Genomic DNA, 19,779 nt, shown 5'->3' on the forward strand with positions numbered 1-19,779 from the left:
TGGATCTAAAGACATTTGTGAAGGAGAACAGTGAAGCTCCTACATAGGTATAATGCTCAAATTTTTCAGGTTTTCCAAATTTGAGCTAATTTCATTTTTTTCCACCAAACATAGTATTTTATATGTATAACTAAATGAGATATAATTTTTGTTCTTTGATAAGCCATACCTTACCAAAAAAAAAAAGTTGTAGAGGTGAAGATAATCCAATTTATTCCTTATCATAAGAATGTTTAGTTGCTATAACCACCCTGGTTATGTGGACTAACCTTTTAGTATTTCCCTCATCATACTTGAATAGAAACCCTATACAGTGCTTTTGTTTTGTTTTGTTTTAGTCTTTATTTAGCTTTATGCCTGCCTGTTTCTTTCTTTTCTTTTCTTTTTTTTTTTTTTTTTTTTTTTTGCTTTTTTGGGTTGTACTCTGTGGCTTATAGAAGTTCCCAGGCTAGGGGTCAAATCAGAGCTGCAGTTGCCGGCCTACATCACAGCCACAGCAACGCAGGATCCAAGCCATGTCTGCAACCTACACCACAGTTCATGGCAACACCGGAGCCTTAACCCACTGATCGAGGCCAGGGATTGAACCTGTGTCCTCATGGATGCTAGTTGGATTGGTTACCACTGAGCCACAAGAGGAACTTCTGCTTATTTCTTTTAAAACAGTTTGAGGTACCTTATATCTTTTTTGCTTCTAACGAATCTGTGTGGTTAACTACACATCAGCAGAAGTTTTTATGTAAATCTTTGGGGTAGTTCTGTTATTTTTTTTAGTAAATGCTCTATGGATAGTATTTTCACTATGAACAGTATGTGACACAGATTGATTATAAACCATATTTGAGAAAGAGTGTGTTCCCATCCCAACTTGTGCCCCAGTTCTCATTCTGAGTTGGCATTCTTCCTGTAACTAATTCCTTACTTCCAGTCCTGCCAGCTACTGCTTATTCGTGAGGACTGTTACCTTATTAACATATAGGATTCTTGACACATTACCAATTCACTTGTACCTGTTCATAAATATATTTTTTACTTTGAGCCTCATTTTCTAAAAAGATGGTTTTCTCCCACCTCTTTCCATTAAATAGACTTTTAAGAGGCTCTAGGTCTAGGCCTAGAATAGTGATGGCCTGTGTTCAAGCCAGAGAATAGCAAAACCCACATGTGTGCATGCTGTAAATAGGTGGCATGTTTCCCAGGATCGTGCTAAACCTCAGCTGCTTTTATATTAAAACATCATTCCTGTTCAGTAGAGCGTTTTCAGATGAAAACAGATATGCAGCTCTTGACCTAGTTCTACTAAATTTACATTTAGACTACTGTGCAATAGAACTTTTCTGATTATAGTATTTCTCTTACATCTATATGTATGCTTTCTTGTATCATTTGTTACTTATAACTTGTTATCTCTCTTTTTTATTTTTTACTCTTGTCACTTAACTATGACACAATGTATTAGAAACTGGCTAGCTTTCCATTTTAGTAACTAAGGGCATGCAATTTGAAGCCAGAAAGTCTTTGGCTTGAATATTGACTTTACCAACTACTCACTTTGTAACCATGAACAAGTGTTGTAACCTTGCTGTACTAACTTAACTATAAAATGAAGAAAGGATCATGCCTACATTAAATGAGGTAACATATGTAATGTACTTGGCATAGAGCCTAGTACTTGTACTTAGAAGCACTTAATAATTGTAGAGAACGTGGTTGTTTTTGTCTATATTTAGTGAATTCCTACTATGTGTCAGGTGTTGTCTTGGGTATTGGGGGTATAAATATGAAAAAGACATAGTCCTTGGAGTTCCCGTCGTGGCTTAGTGGGTTAAGATCCCTGGCATCTCTCAGTGGATTGGCATTGCCATGAGCTGTGGTATAGGTCTCAGATGTGGCTTGGATCTGTCATTGCTGTGGCTGTGGCATAGGCCAGCAGCTGCAGCTCCAATTTGACCTCTAGCCTGGGAACTTCCATATGCCACAGGCGTGGCCCAAAAAAGAAAAGGAAAAATATATATATATAGTCCTTGTCCTCAGGGGTCTCATAGACTTGAAGTATGGCCTAACTTAAATATAGAAAAATTAAAATACTAGCATAATAGAACTATTAACCTTATTAACCTTGGCTAACTTGGGGGTGTTGAGGGAATTTTCTTTGTAGTTGAGATTCTCATGTAATGAATATAGATTATTTCATAGTAAAAATTAATGACAGTTAAAATATAAGGTAAAGATGCTATATTTTAGATATATATATACAGTGCTGTAAGAACAGAGAAGCAGAAAGGGAAAATTATCTTATAGGGAAACCCTTGCATCTTAGCTTTTTTATCCTCATCCGATCTCCCCGAAAGTTTGCTAAGGTATGTGTTTTTGCAAGAAGCCTGACCAAAATAATGTGCTAATCGGGTGGTATAAAGGCTAAAGACTCTCAGTGAAATGGTAGTTGTCGCTCTTTATTCTGGCTCAGCTGTTTTGGCCTTCCCAGACTTTACATTTTGTAAGACTTCTCTGTTCTTGAGTGACATCGAGTAGATTGAGGGTTGAATGACTTTAGAATTGCCTGGTTCATTTCTCTTCATCCTACATAAGCCCAACAGGCAACCCAAGGAGTAACTGAAGTCTAGCCTGAGATGGTTCCTTGAGCTTCATGAACTAGAGGAAAGGCTTTGAAACCTCCAAGGAGGTTTCATCAGTCTCTCTCTCTTCCTATATCTCCATAGGCCTATCCACCATCTAATTTAGGGTTTGAAGGTCCCTGTTTTGTTTTCAAACTGATTGTCAACTTAGATCTGACCTTTGGATTTCTCATTGTTTGTTACTTGCTTTTTAAGTGAATTTATCAACATTCAGTTTATAACTCTACTGTTGTTTTAGCCCATTTAAGGAGGAACGTTTTCCCCCGAATCAGAAATATTCCCTAATACCAGATGTCTAGTTTTCTTATTGTAGTGTCAAACAAAGGCAAAATTGTATATAATTTTTTTCTTATCTGTTTTCTTTGCTTCAAAGTAATTTGTGTTTAAAATGAAAAATGAATAGGCTTATTGCCATAATTTAGTTGTGCTGAATTGTTTGGCCATAGCTTTAGTGATGATGGAGTCCAGATTTATGAGCTGTGGGATCTGTTCTGTTTGGATCTGACAGCTGGCTGCATTAAATATCTTGGAGCTCTTAACTTTGCGGGGGGATGGGAGGTAGAGAGGGTGGGAACAGCAGTGGAAGAAAGCAGTCCACTTTATTTAATGTTCTGCATTTGTTTACTGGTTCCAATCATAACATTGTGCAGCTGTTTGAACAGCTGTCTTTTGATTTCCTTTTGTTTACTGTTTAGGTCTAGTAAGCTTGTCTTTAGTACCTGCTTACTGTGTGCTCTTTAGCTTTCCCTCTTTATTAAAATATTTTAATATATACCTCTCTCATTTGTTCTAGGCGTGCTTTGATTTAACAAGTTAATTCACTAAAGTAAAAAAATTTTTAACTCCATAGGTCATATGAAAATTCACCTATTCTTGATTTCTTTTTGTCCCTTAGCTTTATTTCAGTTAAATATTTTATTGTTTGGTACATAAATTACATTTTGAAATTAAGTCAGAATTTCAATCATGTTAAATCACCACTTATGTTAACTTCCTAAGTCTGCCAGTAGGTAGCTTAGTCTACATACTCCAGGATAGTTAAAAAGAAACTGTCAGGCTAACTGTTAAGTATGTGAATTTTGTTTTAACGACTTTCTCCTAACAGACTGCACACCTAGCAGGTACATACACATACACCTATAGATACACCCAGAGACCAAAAGATAAATCTTGTATTTATCTTTTGGTCTTATTATTTCCCTATTCAAGCATGCTTACTAAAAATGTATTCAGCATTGTGGGAATTTTATTCTCTCTTTATAGGTGAGAGACTTGTCCATTGCTTATATGCTGGTGACATTAACCTATCTCTATATTGGAGTCCTGGTTTTTGCCTCATTTCCTTCACCACCTTTATCCAAAGATTGTATAGAGCAGGTAAGGCACTGTGCATTTTCTCTGCGTGACTGCTACATAAGCAGTGTGATCCAGTAACAAAATGTAATGCCATACAGGCCTGGGTTTGAATACCATCTCTACTATTTACCATACATGTGAGAATTTAGGCACCTTCCGCTTCCTTTCTGAGCTTCAGTTTCCTCTTCCATTAAATAGTATAATGCATAATCCACAGATTTTTAAATGGACTTTCTGAGAAAACCTACTGCATTCTCGCACCTTGCGATACTCAAGTAAATGATTCCTATTATTTTTGTGTGTGTGGAGAATCGTTACTAGTAGTAGTCTTAAATTTATAAGCCTTCCACAGAGAATATATTCAATTCCCTTATTTTCCAAAGTCCAGATCTTGAGATGTCCTGAATAAACTGGTGTCTTAGTCCGTCAGTCCCTAATAATAGGTCTGACACTCATTTTGGTACTGTGTGACAAGCAGCAAAGCGAAGGACTGACTATTTGATTGTTAGAGGAATAGACAGAAAAAATAAAAGAAACATTATTTTACTAAAAGATTGCCATAAATATATTTTCCTTGACTCAACTGATCATAAGCTTAGGGATAGTATAGTCTCTAGTTTAATGTAACTGAAGAATTTCTCACACAAAAAAAATAGCATTCACAGGTGATTTTCTTTCTAGTCAGAAGAAATTCCTCTAATGGATTGTAGTGGAGTATATAATGTAATTTATTACAGATGAATTATGAAGGTTATTTCAGCATAATAGTGTTAATAATGTTCTCATCTTTTTAAGACAATAGGCTTGAGTTACTGCTGTTATGATAGCTTGAAATGTGCTCTTGATTTCCTTGATTCCAGAAGTTCTTTGGCAGCAAAATGTTTGCTGAAAATTCCCCTGCTGTGAACAATCCCATATAAAGTCCACTCGCTTGGGAATAAGAATATCTGTGGTATTTGTATTTGAAAGGAAAAAAAAAATCTGAGTAGCTTTTTTTTTCTTAGATGCCAAACGAAAATATAGAAAAGAATCATGAAAGGAAGTAGAAATAAGTCCTTTTTTATTTATTGATAAACTATACATAATGATGATACTTGATGATAGATATACTCTTACCTTATTCTGTATTCTTTACTTTGAAAGTGCTACAATGCTTCAGAAAGGGAAAAGCAAGAGAACTATTAAGAATAAAATAGCATGGAATTAGCCATTTAAATTTACTAAAATGAATTTATTCTTGAACCCTATAGAGCAGCACTTCTCAAACCACCAGTGTTGGAAAACAGGATCCTCTTTGTTGTTGTTATTTCAGTGTCAAATCAATTGCAGAATAATACGTTTGTCAAATAGAATGAAAATGTGGCAATGTCAGATTTCTCTAAGTTGCCGGGCATTTGCTTTCAATATCTGTACTTAGCTCATTGAAGAATAAAGGTTAACAGTTTGTGGATGGGCGCCAATATACAAACTACAATTTGATGGAACCTATGTTCAAAATAAGCAAAAAAAATTCAATTTTATAGATTTGTATGTATTAAATTTGGTTTGTAACATTACTTTATTATCTTTCTTGGATTAGAATTTTTTAGACAACTTCCCTAGCAGTGACATCCTGTCCTTCATTGCAAGGATATTCCTGCTGTTCCAGATGATGACTGTGTACCCACTCCTAGGCTACTTGGCTCGTGTCCAGCTATTGGGCCATATCTTCGGTGACATTTATCCTAGGTAAGGGCTCTTCTTTTGACCAGCAAGATGTGCCAAGCAACAAATGACTGTGCAAACAGGTCAGTTTAAAATGTGACTGATCCTTTTGCTATAAAAATTTGCCTAATGAAAAGAGTTACTAAGGATAGATCATTGGTGTTCTTTTCCCAGAAGAGCTTTAAAAATAGAAGCCACTCCCTTGTCCAGAATGGTTTAAAGTTAGTTCCTTCCAGTATAGTTATCTTAGCTCTGATACCAGTTATATTTATCTTCTGATTGAGCTGCTATTAATCTACTCTTTGCCAATAAGTTAATAGTAATTAATGCCTGTGTTAGCCATGTATGGCTAATGAGAAGTAACTATTTTAATATTGGTTATTGGTATTTACTTGTAAATTTATTAACATTCATGCATCTTTACCTAAATGATAATTGTTTGATTAAAGATGAGGTACATAACAAATATAAATTCCTATTTGCTTCTGTCACTATTACTGTTACTTACACTGTCACTTTTTAATTTCTTATTGGTTGTAGAAGAGTTGTGAGTCCTTGTGAAAATCTGTTCAAATGTAGTCACCCTCGTCCAAAGAGACTTTTTTATATACAGCTTGGAGGATTCCCTAAAACTTCCTTGTGGACCCCTGGTTAACTCCTACAATTACCTTAAGTTTCATTATAGATTCGTTCCAGTAAAAAGTACCTAGTCCTAACCTGTTTTGGGGGGAGTAAATGATCTTAAGTGAAGAAAACTTTTGGATAAAATTTGAAAAAAATTGCATTTATAGTAACCAGCTAAACAAGTGGTTTTAACCAGTTTAAAGTGAGCTGATGTAATCTTTCCCCTCATTAAATAATTAGTTATAAATATGTATGTTTAAAAACAAAAAACTTTTAAAAGCAAAAGCAAGGGTTAGCAGGCCTAGCCCAGGGGGAGAGGGAGGGAGTGGGAGGATGGGGAGGATGGGGAGTTATTGGATACAACTTGGAATGGATTTACAAGGAGATCCTGCTGAGTAGCATTGAGAACTATCTCTAGATACTTACATTGCAACAGAATAAAGGGTAAGAAAAAAAATGTATACATATAAGTGTAACTTGGTCCCCATGCTGTACACCAGGAAAAAAAAATAAATTAAAATTAAAAAAAAAAAAAAAGAGTTAGCAGGCCTCTAGCATGGACAGTATTAGCAGCTACAGTTCTCACATTGGATTTCAATAAATGTAAGATTCCTGTTGTGTTTATACAACCTGCTCTATTTATGTTCACCAAATAAAATATAGTAAAGTCATAGATGAAAAAAATTCTAAGTAAATGTATTATTCCTGTTTTATGCCATCATTTTGCATAATGTTGGCTCTTAGAATGTTTGTTCTTCTTGGAAAAGTCTGGACTTTCCCTTTTGTGTTCACATTACGTTTCTTCCCCTACTACCAAGAACACATTGTCATGTATCCTACAGTTATAAGTACTCTATAAACTGCACACTTTGGAGCATACTTTTCAGTCTCAGGACCCCCTTCATACTCTTAAGATTCATTTGAGGTCCCGCAGGAACTTTAGTTTATGTGGGTTATATCCATCAATATTTAATATTGTAAAAAATTAAAACAGAATTTTTAAAATATTTATTAATTTATTTAAAAGACAGTGATAAAACCTTTACTTGTTAACATAAATAACATTTTTAAAAATTTATTTCCAAAAAATCTTTTCTTTTACATTTCAAAACTCTTTTAATGTCTGATCTGCTAGTAGATAATTGGATTCTTGTATCTTCTTCTGCATTCAGTCTGTTGTAATATGTTGTTTTTATTTAAATATGTGAACAGAATCCACCCTCCCAGAGACACATAGTTGGAACAAGTAGGAGTACTTTTAATAGCCTTTTCAGATCACTGTGGATATTCTTTGATACTATGCCAAACCTTGACAAATAGTAGTTTCTTAAAAGTTAGTTGAATCTGAAATTCAGTTACATTAATATCCACTGGTCTGTGTTACATTTTGGATCTTTCACCTATGCATGATTTTGTAACATCAGGTTTAGTCATTTGGGAAATATGGGTTCATTGAGTTCTGTAGGTCTTCCAAATGTTGATACACATCATTATATAACATCAAGACCCACATTCATTAATATCACCAGCAATTACATTATAAAAGTCTTTAAGGTGTTAGAAAACTGTCAAGCTCTCCAAAATTCTAAAATTCTAATTTTCACTTGAAAGCCCAAATTTTATCTTTGGCAACACAAACTACCAGTTGTTTTCTTGAAATGATAAGATTACATCATTCATTTTCAAGAAAATGTCTGTCAGATACCCAAATCTAAAAAACCATAGTTTGTCTGCCTTTCAAGTAAAAATAGTGGTCTTTGGGGGAAAAAAAGACAACACAGTTGTCCTCCAGCCCACTCGCACAAGTACTTGTCCTCAGGACTACCACAGTGCTTCAATATGCAGCAGATGTGCTTTATTATGTACTTTGTATTTGATCATGCATATACATGAATATTAAAAAGGTGTGTGTTCAAGGACAAATTTTAATAAACCTTTTTAGGGTGTTTGGCAGTAAAGAATGTAGTATAGAATACAGATAGGTGCAACTGCCTCTATCCATGCTAAGGGGGCAACACTTTACCCACCATTGCTTTTGCAAAGCAAATAATGTTTTGTCTGATTAGAACATAATTTTTACCACGGAGCTTCCTGAAAGGGTATTTGGAACTTCCTTTCAGTTCATGGTTACACTTTGAGAATCACTGCTTTGGAAAATACACAAAGTTGTTCCCTTTTACAATACAGAAATAACAAAGGCCCAGCCAATGTCTCAGAGCTCTGAAGCTATTTTAAGGTTGGAGTTTTCGAGTAAATGCTTGAATATATTTATAATTCATCAAGATGTATGACTAACCACTTATTTGCATAAGTAACTTGACTTATTCTTAATTCTTTTTGTAATCTTTATCTGTGATTAAACTCTGGTAACTTGGACTCAGAGTTTGCTTTGATGCATAAATTTGGCTTTTAAGAATTATTTTTTGGGGAAATGGAGTTATTTCTTGCAGTTCGTCTACATTACATTTACTTTTGTCCAAAATTGATTCCCAGACCTTGAATTGTTAATATCTAGTTCAAGTTATTTAGCAGATATTCTATTCATGGTAAATACAAAATGCTGTAAAGTGGCTGAATCTGAAATTTTGCCTTTCTCTTAATATAATTTATTTCTCTAATGATAAAGGTAAAATAAACACTTTGCAAAGAAATGTTCTCAAATGTATAAATTAAAATATTTTAAAGTTCCTGAAATATTCGTTTCAGGAATATTCCTGGGCTCAGTGAAAACGAATCTGACTAGAACACAGTTTGATCCCTGGCCTCTATCCATGGGTTAAGGATCCAGCATTGCTGTGAGCTGTGGTGTAGGTCGCAGACGCGGCTTGGATCTGACATTACTGTGACTATGGTGTAGGCTGGCAGCTACAGCTCTGATTCAGCCCCTAGCTTGGGAACCTCCACATGTTGCCGGTGTGGCCCTAAAAAGACAAAAAAAAATAAAATATTTTAAAATGTGTTAAATATAGAAAAGAAGAAAAATTACCCCAAACCCCAAATTATAACACAGTCACTACTACCTTTGCGGTGTATTGCCTTCTGATAGTTTTCAAATGTTTTCAGATTTTCTTGTGTAATAAAAATCTAGCTAGCTTTTCCCCAAGTTGCCTAGATGAATTTTTACCATCTAGGCAACAGTGATTATTTACTTTTAATAATTTTTAATATATTCTGTCAAGTAAATTGTTACCCTGATGTATTTCTAGGATGCTTCTGTCTTTCCACAAATATCTTTAATAGCTTTTTTATTATTTTCTTAAGATACTCCATCCAAATGGAATGATGAATCAAAGAGTATGAGTCCTGATGTACACTACCAGTTTGCTCCTACAAAATGTAACCTGTCCCATCACCACTATTGAGTTCTATTGTTCCTTTCTATTTATCCTGTAATTTTTTTTCTGGCTGCACCCACAGCATGTACAAGTTCCTGGGCCAGAAACTGAACCCACACCACAGCAGTGACCCGAGCCACAGCAAGTGACAACACTGGATCCTTAACCTGCTGTGCCACAAGAGAACTCCTATACTATAATTTTATTATCAAGTTTAAAATATTTTCATTTTACAGATGATAATAATGAATTTTATTCTCATATTAATTGTTATAATTTGCCTGTTTTTATATATATTCTTCCTCCAAACTCTCTTCTCAACTTCTAGTATTTTCCACGTGCTGATTCTTAATCTAGTTATTGTGGGAGCTGGAGTGATCATGGCCTGTTTCTACCCAAACATAGGAGGAATCATAAGGTACTGCCGATAAGGGAACACTGCCTCTTCATATATTGGTGTTTATTTATATGCTTTTCCTGTTGTTGTTTCAATGTAATTGCATGAAGTTCCTGTGAGTATATAAAACTGGGAAATTCAACTGTAGCTCCCTGGTATCAGTTAAAGTGCTCATTATCTTCCATTCCTGCTTACTCCTAACTCTAGAAGCCCCATTATCCCTTAGCCTGACTCACCTATCTCTTTCTCTTTTTCTCATAATTTTACACTGTATTCCTTTCTCTTTATCTAAAATAAAGTTATTTTTAATATATACTATACAACTTCTTGGGGTACATGGGCGCTCTCTAGTAAGTCAAGGATATGTCCTAACTCTCTTAATCATTTCTACTCATTGTAGTCAGAAGGTAAGGGTTTAGATCCCAGATGGCTCTTTCCTTAATACCTTTTTCTCTACATACTTTGTGATACATTGAATAGATTGGGAATAAAGTTGTGACCTCAGATCCTCATGGAAAACTGAAGCTTAGGATGATTTGATTTCTCTTTCTTAACTTGTAGAAAGCAGTACTGAGTCACTTTTTTGAAGACCCTTACCTAAGAAGGTAGCAAGAAACAAAAGGAGAGACTTTTAACCCAATGCCTATTGAATATAACGCATTTGCAAGTTCCTATTAAGTTGTTTTTCAAGAAAACTAAGTACAGGGAAAGGGGAAAAAAGTACAGTTTCCACAATCATGTGTTTAGATATTTTTGTTATCATCTTTGATGATTATGCTGAATGCCAAGGAGGCACTCATCTGTTCTCTCTCTTAAGCAGATGCTAGCAGTCCTTCAAAAACTCAGAACATATAATTAGTTTATTAAAGATAAAACAAAGATAGGAAGTCTATCCCCAGATGTTTCTAAGGAAGTAGCCATAGTCACTGAGATACAGAGGAAATATGGAGTTTTGAGAGATGAATAAAAAATTCTTTGTCAAGCAGATGCTATAAAGATGAACAGGAAATCATATTTTATATTAACTTAGTAAGTAAAATAAGTTTTAAACTCAGATGTTTTATATCAACAAGAAATGAATCAAGAATAATTTTGTGGTATCAGACTGAGGAGGATTTAAATTGTACTATATTTACCATAATTGTAAATCAGAAAAATGCAGGATGAATATTAACCCAAAAGCGTTTATTTTGCAGATATTCAGGAGCAGCATGTGGCCTGGCCTTTGTATTCATATATCCATCCCTCATCTATATGATTTCCCTCTACCAAGAAGAGCGTCTAACATGGCCTAAATTCATCTTTCACGTTTTCATCATTATTTTGGGCCTGGCTAACCTGGTTGTTCAGTTTTTTTATGTGAAATACTCAACTGTCTTCTCAAGATCTTTCATGGTACTTGGAATTTTGACAACAGTTCCACATAAATTCACTTGTAAATGCTGTTGTTGCCGTAATTCTAAATGTTTTCCTAAGGTAATTTGAAAACAAGGGAAATAGTGGCCCATTAGTAAGTAATTATTATGGGGGGGCAATAAGAGTGATCTTAATCACTTTATCTTTTCATATTAACTGTTCATTTTTACTGTCTTTTCTGAGTAGAAATGTATGCCCCTAGGAAAAATCATTCTGGGTTTTGCTTTTAGAAAGGTAAGGTGAGTGGGTTTATTTTAGGTATAATTAAGATTCTCAGGGTGTCACAGCAGCTATATTGCTAGATCCCATCTCTGTTTTATGGTTCATTGATTCACTTTCAATTTATTACTTGCTAGACCATTTCTGCAGGTTGCCCAAACCATTGCTGTTTTGGACAGTAAACCAAATACCTCATTTTTTAAATAGAAGTGTCCATGACAGTGTTAGTAGAGTGGATTCTTACATGAGTCCTTAACCTCTGTTTTAAAAAAAAGAAAAGGAAAAACAAACAAACAATATCTGTACAGGCCCCATGGTCATGAAACTTATACAGAATAAAGGAACTAGGAGAGTTTGCTGCCATCTGATTCCTCTTTTGTTTCTAATTCAGTACCAGTTCCCTTTACCATATTTTACATAGGAACAAGTATGATTGTCCTCATAGACCCAGGGGGCTCTTTTGCTTTTTGGGTTTTTTTTGTTGGTTGTTTGGGTTTGGGTTTTTTTTAGGACTTTTTTTTGGCCTTTTTTTGTCTTTTGATGGCCACACTCACAGCATATGGAGGTTCCCAGGCTAGGGGTCGAATCAGAGCTGTTGCTGCCGGCCTATGCCAGAGCCACAGCAACACCAGATCCAAGGAGCATTTGTGACCTACACCACAGCCCACTAAGCAACGCCGGATCCTTAACCCACTGAGTGAGGCCAGGGGTCGAACCTTCAACCTCATGGTTCCTATTCAGATTCGTTTCCACTGCGCCATGACGGGAACTCCTCTTTTGCTTTTTGGATCCCTGAGGATTATATAGGATGTACTGGTGGGGAAGCATAGCAGACTGGGATATCGGAGGCCCTAAGAGAATAGAGAGGGTCCAGAAAGAGTGAGGCCTCCTTCATGGAATGAAAGTGATTTCTTTTAACACAAGAAAGGATTCATTCTGTTTGAAGTATGACCTCTAGAAGGAGACTGCCCTCAGCTTACTTCTGTAACTGGCAGGGCAGAGGTTAAATCCCCAAGAAAAACTACTGGGATCTGAGAAAAGTTTAGGGAATCTGAATTCTTGGAGTTAACACTCCTCTTTTTCTTTCAAACCAAAGACTGAACTAAAATCCATGTCTTCCATGTGATACAGCCTCTGTGTTTCGGCTGGAAATTTTAGATTTCTCTAATTTTATGCTAATATTAAACATGTATTGTGTTAATACATATCCCAAGATAGTATGTAGATTTGTGTTGCCTTTCCTTCCTTTGAGAAGGACAGGTGAAATGGTTTTTTAAAACCTATAAAAGAGTCCTGCATTCAAGACCAACCATTATTTCTTTTAGTAGAGCTTTCTGTCTGGTCCATAGACCCATACCTATATCGATGAACTATATTTCCTAAAGCTTTTTAAAAATTTTTTTGAAAATTCTGAAGCATATACAAAATAGAGAAAATATGATACCCCCCCCACATACCCATCCCCTAGATTTAGTAATATAAGACTTTGCTGCATTGCTCATCTGTTTCCCCTTTTTTCTTTTCCACTGAAGTATTTTAATCTTGGATGTTGTCATTTCATCTCTACAAACCTTAATATGCACTAATAGCTCTTGAATTTATATTTATTGAGGGAGACAGTCTCTCTAAAGGTTTGTTTTGGGGTTTGTTTTTGTTTTTGTTTTTTTGGTCTTTTTAGGGCTGCACCCTTGGCATATGGAGGTTCCCAGGCCAGGGGTCAAATTGGAGCTACAGCTGCCAGCCTACACCACAGCCACAGCAATGTCAGGTCCTTAATCCACTGAGCAAGGCCAGGGATCAGACCTGCATCCTCATGGATCCTAGTCAGATTTGTTTCTGCTGATCCACATCAGGAATTCCCTGAAAGGTTTTTTTGTTTTTTTTTTTTTTATTAGCAGAAACTGCTGGTAGAGTTAGGTGAATTAGAAATTCTGTATTAGGTATCTGGATCCCTGAGTTAACCTCTCTTAGAACAGGAGTATAAGGCAGGGAGAAAGTGTGTCTCTGTGCTTGGTGAATGTCTGACTCTTTATGACTTGAGAGTTCTGTACAGTTAAAGACATAGGAATCCAAAGCTAGACCTTGAGAGATCTTCTAGGCTTAATCCTTGTTTATCCCTAGTTGCCTCCCTTGTCTTGGAAAACTTCAAAGTTTTAATTGCCTTTTTTCAATGATATGCTTGAATGTTTTAACACATGGAAAAATGATTTGATATATTTTTACCCAGTTAATGATCAAAGTGAGTATGATAATGAATGTATTATTTATTAGACTAAAAAGCAATGTGGGTATTTGCTTTTTGTTTTCTTTAAAAGACTTGATAATTTATAACTTCCAAAATCCTACGTTAGACTTAATGCTGAATGACTTTGCCTTCTTAGATTTTTCTTCACAAAAACCAAAACCTTTGGCCTGTTACTTAGCTTGGTCAGAAAACTCTTTGTGTGAGTATGTTTGTCCTGGCTCAGACATTACAATGATAAGAACTCCTTCTGATCACATTACAGTTTAAGTTTAGACCTTCTCTACTGTCATCTCTTTGAATTTTCTAATTAAATTTCTTTCACTTTTTGCTCTGATGTGGTTAATCTTAATTTCTTTTAATTCAGCTTATTTAACATAACTGGGGGCATTATAAAGTTTAAAATAGCTTGTTTAGAGAGCTCTTCCTTGGAAAGGCCCTGGGTGAATACGTGGTATGCTAATACTAAGCCAGAAAGGACAAAGAAATAGGCTTTGACATTTGACATCTGTGAATGATTGTCCAAAATCAATTTCACCATCACACCCAAAAAATGCATTGGAATAAGGAATATATTAACCTACAAAAAGAGACTGTATTCAAGAGAAATATTCATTTTATTTACGTTAAGTATATTTTGCAAGTATAATACAGATATTAGAAGTGTTGAGGTAAACTCTACTTGGAGTTTATTAGGAAAATTTTTTATCTGTATTTTGACTTTTTCCTTTCCATAAATAATTGAATCAACCACTGTCAGTGAGAGGGAAATTTCTCCCATCCCTCTTGAGTCCTTTTGTTGGTCTAATAATAAAATTGATTCAAGGCAGATAATAGAAAAAGAAAGAAAAAAAAAAACAGTTTAATTCACATGCTTGGAATTCTCATAGAAACAGGACCCCCAAAGTGACCAAAGCAGCTGTTTATATATAATTTTCAGACAAAGAAATATCTGTGAAGATTCGGGTTGTGCTTGTGTAGCAAACTAATGAAGAAGTAACAAATTTTGTTTATATAAATTTTTAAGCCTTGAATGATCTAACCCTGGTGACAAGGATGCTTTCTATCCTCTGGTATAGGGAGGATACCTTCACCTGAGAGATTTATTTCTCAGTTTCATAGAGAAAGAGAGAGTCAGTATTTTTTGTATCTTTTTTTTTCCTACCAGAGATTTCTCAGGTAAATTTAATTCAAAATAATTAATATGCCACCATGGCATATCTTAAGGCAGCCTGCCCAGAGCCCCTACAGTGCAGTGTTTAGTACTTCAGAAGAGGCAAATATGTGTAAAATATCATTCAATCCTAAAGGAGCTCTTAGTTTAGCACAGGAACTATGCCTGTAGTTAACATATAGTTAATATGTAGTACCTATAATGCAAGGTATTATCAGACAAAGAGAAATGGATCCCTTCAAGTTGGGATCCTCAGGGAGGGCAGATAAAGGAAGCTGAATGGTAGGGCTGCGATGACTCATTTTCAGCCTTCTCCTAATAACTAGCCAGAATTTAAGAGATGTTATACATTCACCATCAAGTGGGACTTTGTAAAGTGTAATTGCTTTTATTTTGGCCAATAGCCTTTAAGATAAATTTTATGAGAAATGTTTACCTGCTTCTGTATACTATTTATTGTTCTCTTTGCATTTTAACACTGCATAGTTCACATCTCTGAATCTTGGACAGCAAAGTGCAATTGATCAATAGCAGAAATAATGAGTAACACATGGGGCAATATGAACAGAAAGATTCTTTAAAATTTTCTCTCCAAAAACTTGATTTATTTAAATATCAGTATTCAAATGTCAAATGTTTGAGCTCATTTACTAGAGCAGAAATAACTGATGCTGCTTGTTTTCTTTACAAAGTACTGACCTACTGCTTTTTAGAATTTGGTGGCGGTGGTGAAAGCTAATGTTCAATATAAAAATCCAAATCTAGCTGACACCTAAACAATAGAATGTTACGTTAGCCTGTTGTCCAAAATGAAACGTGCACAAGGCGGCCTGGCTGGCCCCAGTTTCAGTCAACTGCCAACTTCACTTCAGATTATGTAAACATGTATTGCAAAACAGCTCTGACAGGAACCTCATAACCTAAACAGTATTCTCTGAAATGTAATTTGTTGTCTTTTTTACATAAAAGAAGAAATTAAATCAAAATTATTTTGAAGAAAAACAGCTATGGGATTTTGTTTAATTGAGTTTTGCCGGGAAATGCTATTGTCTAGTAGCACTGACCCCAGGGCAGAAAGAAGCTGGAGTCCATCTTTTGTCCGGTCAGACTTCTCAAGTGGCTTGGCGTGTATCACATCAAGTCACTCAAGTGACTGCTGCCCTTCTCATAACAGGCCACAAGGAGCTCTCCCTCGTGTTCTAGATCCTAGAAAAAGGTATATGCTACTTTATGTTAACTGAAACCTAAAATGATCATCCCTTTCAGATGATAAACTTGTGACTTCTCCCTCTAAGAGCATTATCGGAATGAATATGCTACTTCAGATAAGTGTAGCCCAGTTTCTGGCAAAGAATTTAGTGTCATAATCTTCCAGAGCCATTTAAGGCAAGAAAGAGCTCTAATTTTTCTGCCTTCCTTAAGTAAAATTCCTTACTTTCCCAATGTCATTTTTTTATATTTCTCAACTCTGCTGCAAAGATGAAAGAAAACTATGTCTTTTTAAAAGGTTAAAAATTTCTCCATTCTCCTTTTTTGTCATGGGCCAGAAAGCATAGGACTGGAATAGGGATTAAAAAGAGAAGACTGCAGATATTTCCTCCTTTGGCTCTCTCTAGATATCCCAAATAATCCAGTTGTGTTTGGCTCTAACAGGCACTTAAAATGCACTTGCTTGGAGTTCCCATCATGGCTCAGTGATTAACGAATCTGACTAGGAACTATGAGGTTTCGGGTTCGATCCCTGGCCTTGCTCAGTGGGTTAAGGATCCGGCGTTGCCATGAGCTGTGGTGAAGTTGCAGACATGGCTCAGATCCCACGTTGCTGTGGCTGTGGTGAAGGCCGGTGGCTACAGCTCTGATTAGACCCTTAGCCTGGGAACCTCCATATGCTGTGGTGCGGCCCTAGAAAAAAGACAAAAAAAAAAAATTAAAAATACACTTGCTTAATTAATGAGGCAGGATTCCGGTATAATGGAAAACAATAATTACTGTTTTTAAGAGGTTTTTTGTTTCCACTTGGCGTTCCGTACCAAAAAAAGAAAAAAAAAATGGGTCAATCATGTTCAGAATCAGTTCCTCTGTCAACATTTAAGTAGTAACTGGATACCAGACCGTGTGCTAAGAACGGAGCATCCAATGATGAAGAAGCTGGGTATGGCCCTGACAGCATCCTTGCCCACCCTCTGAGCTCTGGCAACTGGCTGGTTGTTTTCCCTAGGCGCCATGACATGCCAAGTTGTGACCCTTTCCTGCTGCCCTGTCTCTGATGAGTACTGTGATATAGCCACATCACACACATGTTTTAAATAGATGAATCTAGAATAGTGGTGTAATAAATGCAACTTTGTAAATTGAACCTTTTTTATGAAGATCAAACTGTAATTATATAGACATGTGGACAAAAACCGGAAGGGGCCACAGAAGAATAGTGTGGGTGACCTGTTGAAGTGATGAGATTCTAGGTGAGCCATTTATGCTGTTACTTTATTATTTGCATAACAAACTTTGTGAAAGGATGTCTATTATAAATCATGAAAAAGAAGGCTTGTAGAAATACACCTATACTCAACCCATGACGTAAAGGCCAAATTACAAAGAACCTTTGGAATCGGTGGATAGAGACTGTTGGTTACAGGGCAGATCCAGGTTTTGTGGGGTGTGAAGCTTATGTAATTAACAAATTATATATTAAATTTTCCCTCTTAAGGAGAAACATACAAAATTAGGGAAAACCCCATACAAGTGAGGGGCCCTTGCTATAACTTTTTTAGTTTTAAGATCTGCTCTGGGGACAGGATTTAGAAGACTGAAGGAGGTGTGATGAAGAGAAGTTTCAGCACTCTTATATGTCAGGCTTTAAGAATGTCTGCTACCCTTAGGAACTGCAGCTTCTCCTAGATATGAGCTTTTACTTCTGGAAGAGTCTAATTCAATTTAGCAAAATAGCATGGGGTACAAATTCAGTAATGGTGAGTTTTTGATCACAATTGGACATTTTTCTTTTTTCGATTAGAGTTTTTACTTGGGGAGGGGTTTTTCAGGGTTCTGTTTTTTGTTTTTGTTTTCACTTCACAGAAATAAAGAGTTCAAAGATACCATTTAATTGTCAAATAGTTATTTGACGAATCTTAAAGATGAACATTTTAAGGGTTCTTAATGCAGAAAACAAGCTACCAGGAGCAGCATTAGAATAAGGCAACATTTATTTATTTATACTTGCTTTTGTTCCAGAAAGGACCCATTTCTACTACAATAAAGTAAAATCAACTTTCAAGGATTAACTTGAAGATTTTTTTAGAGACTAAATTAAAAACCTATGACGCTTTTCTTAAGGAGAGGAAAAACTTCTGATAATTATACCTTTTATAATTGTATAGTTCTTTTTCGTAGTCTATGTTAAAGTTCTGTATTGTTAAGTAAAGCCTAATTCAATGCAGTAAATGTATTGATTGTGCTATATTTGGAAATGCAAATATAGTCATTCTCCTTTCAGTGCTGCCAGAATTCTCTTTATATAATGTGACCCGGATCATGTCCCTCTCTGTAAAATCCTACAGTGCCCCAATAGAAAAATGGGCAAGGGCCTTTGTAACAGACAGCTCTCAGAAGAACAACTGCAAATAAACATGAAGAGAGAAAAAAGTTCAGGGCAAACTACTGATCAGTGCTAAGAGATGAACCTCAAAAACATAATGAAGGTAAAAGAAACCAGATGCAAAAGACCACATATTGATATAGTTCCGTTTATATGAAGTGTCTAGAAAAGGCAAATTTATAGAAATAGAAAGTAATAGAAATAAGCCTGGGGGTGGGAGCAGGAATTAACTATAAATGGATATGGGGAAGAAATATTCTAAAAGTGGATTATAGTAATAGTTGCAAAACTATGTAATTATTAAAATCATTAAATTGTACTCAAGTTGGTTGGATTTTATGATGTGTAAATTATCCTTTGAAGCAGTTTAAAAAAAAAAAAAGTTCAGGGAGTTTCTGCTGTGGTGCAGTGGGTTAAGAATCTGACCACAGTGGCTTGGGTTGCTGCAAAGGTGCCACTTCCATCCCTGGCCCTGCACAGTGGGTTAAAGGATCCAATATTGCTCCAACCACACTGTAGGTTGCAGCTGGAGCTTGGATTCAGTCCCTGACCCCGGGAACTTTCATATGCCACCAGTGTGGCCATAAACAAACAAACAAAAACCAACCTACTTAGGAATTCCTATTGTGGTTCAGCAGGTTAAAAACCCAACATAGTGTCCATGAGGATGCATGTTCAATCCCTGGCCTCACTCAGTGGGTTAAGAATCCAGAATTGCTTCAAGCTGGGGTGTAGGTCACAGATGCAGCTCAGATGCCATGGCTGTGGCATAGGCTTGCAGCTGCAGCTTGGATGTGCCCCCTAGCCCACCTATGCTGTGGGCGTGATGGTAAAAGGAAAAAAAAAAGTTCAACCTCAGTAGTAGAAAAGTAATTTAAAATGTTTTCTGCTTGTTGAATACTAAAATAGTAGTAATAATAACACTACTAATATTATACCCTGACAAAGATATGGGAATAAATACTCACACAAGTGGTAAGTGTAAAACTTTCTGAGGGTGTTTTGAGAAGATGCATCAAAGCCTTAAAATACTCACAGCATTCCCACTGTGGCACAGTGAGTTAAGGATCCAGTGTCTCTG

General features: G+C 35.9%; 1 protein-coding gene across 7 annotated transcripts in view; it reads left to right on the forward strand.

The window, feature by feature from the left end:
- Nucleotides 1-12,055, forward strand: part of SLC38A9 (solute carrier family 38 member 9) — an 87,206-nt gene extending 75,151 nt beyond the window's left edge. For all 7 annotated transcript variants that reach the window (XM_047759286.1, XM_047759369.1, XM_047759451.1 and 4 more), the window contains 4 exons: nucleotides 3,900-4,013; nucleotides 5,572-5,720; nucleotides 9,984-10,073; nucleotides 11,249-12,055. In XM_047759286.1, coding sequence (XP_047615242.1) covers nucleotides 3,900-4,013; nucleotides 5,572-5,720; nucleotides 9,984-10,073; nucleotides 11,249-11,537 — 642 coding nt within the window. In that variant the 3' untranslated portion in view covers nucleotides 11,538-12,055. The remainder of the gene's footprint in view (nucleotides 1-3,899; nucleotides 4,014-5,571; nucleotides 5,721-9,983; nucleotides 10,074-11,248) is intronic.
- The last annotated feature ends 7,724 nt before the right edge of the window (nucleotides 12,056-19,779 follow it).

Source organism: Phacochoerus africanus, chromosome 1, assembly GCF_016906955.1.
Source record: "Phacochoerus africanus isolate WHEZ1 chromosome 1, ROS_Pafr_v1, whole genome shotgun sequence".
Classification (NCBI taxonomy): Eukaryota; Metazoa; Chordata; class Mammalia; order Artiodactyla; family Suidae; genus Phacochoerus; species Phacochoerus africanus.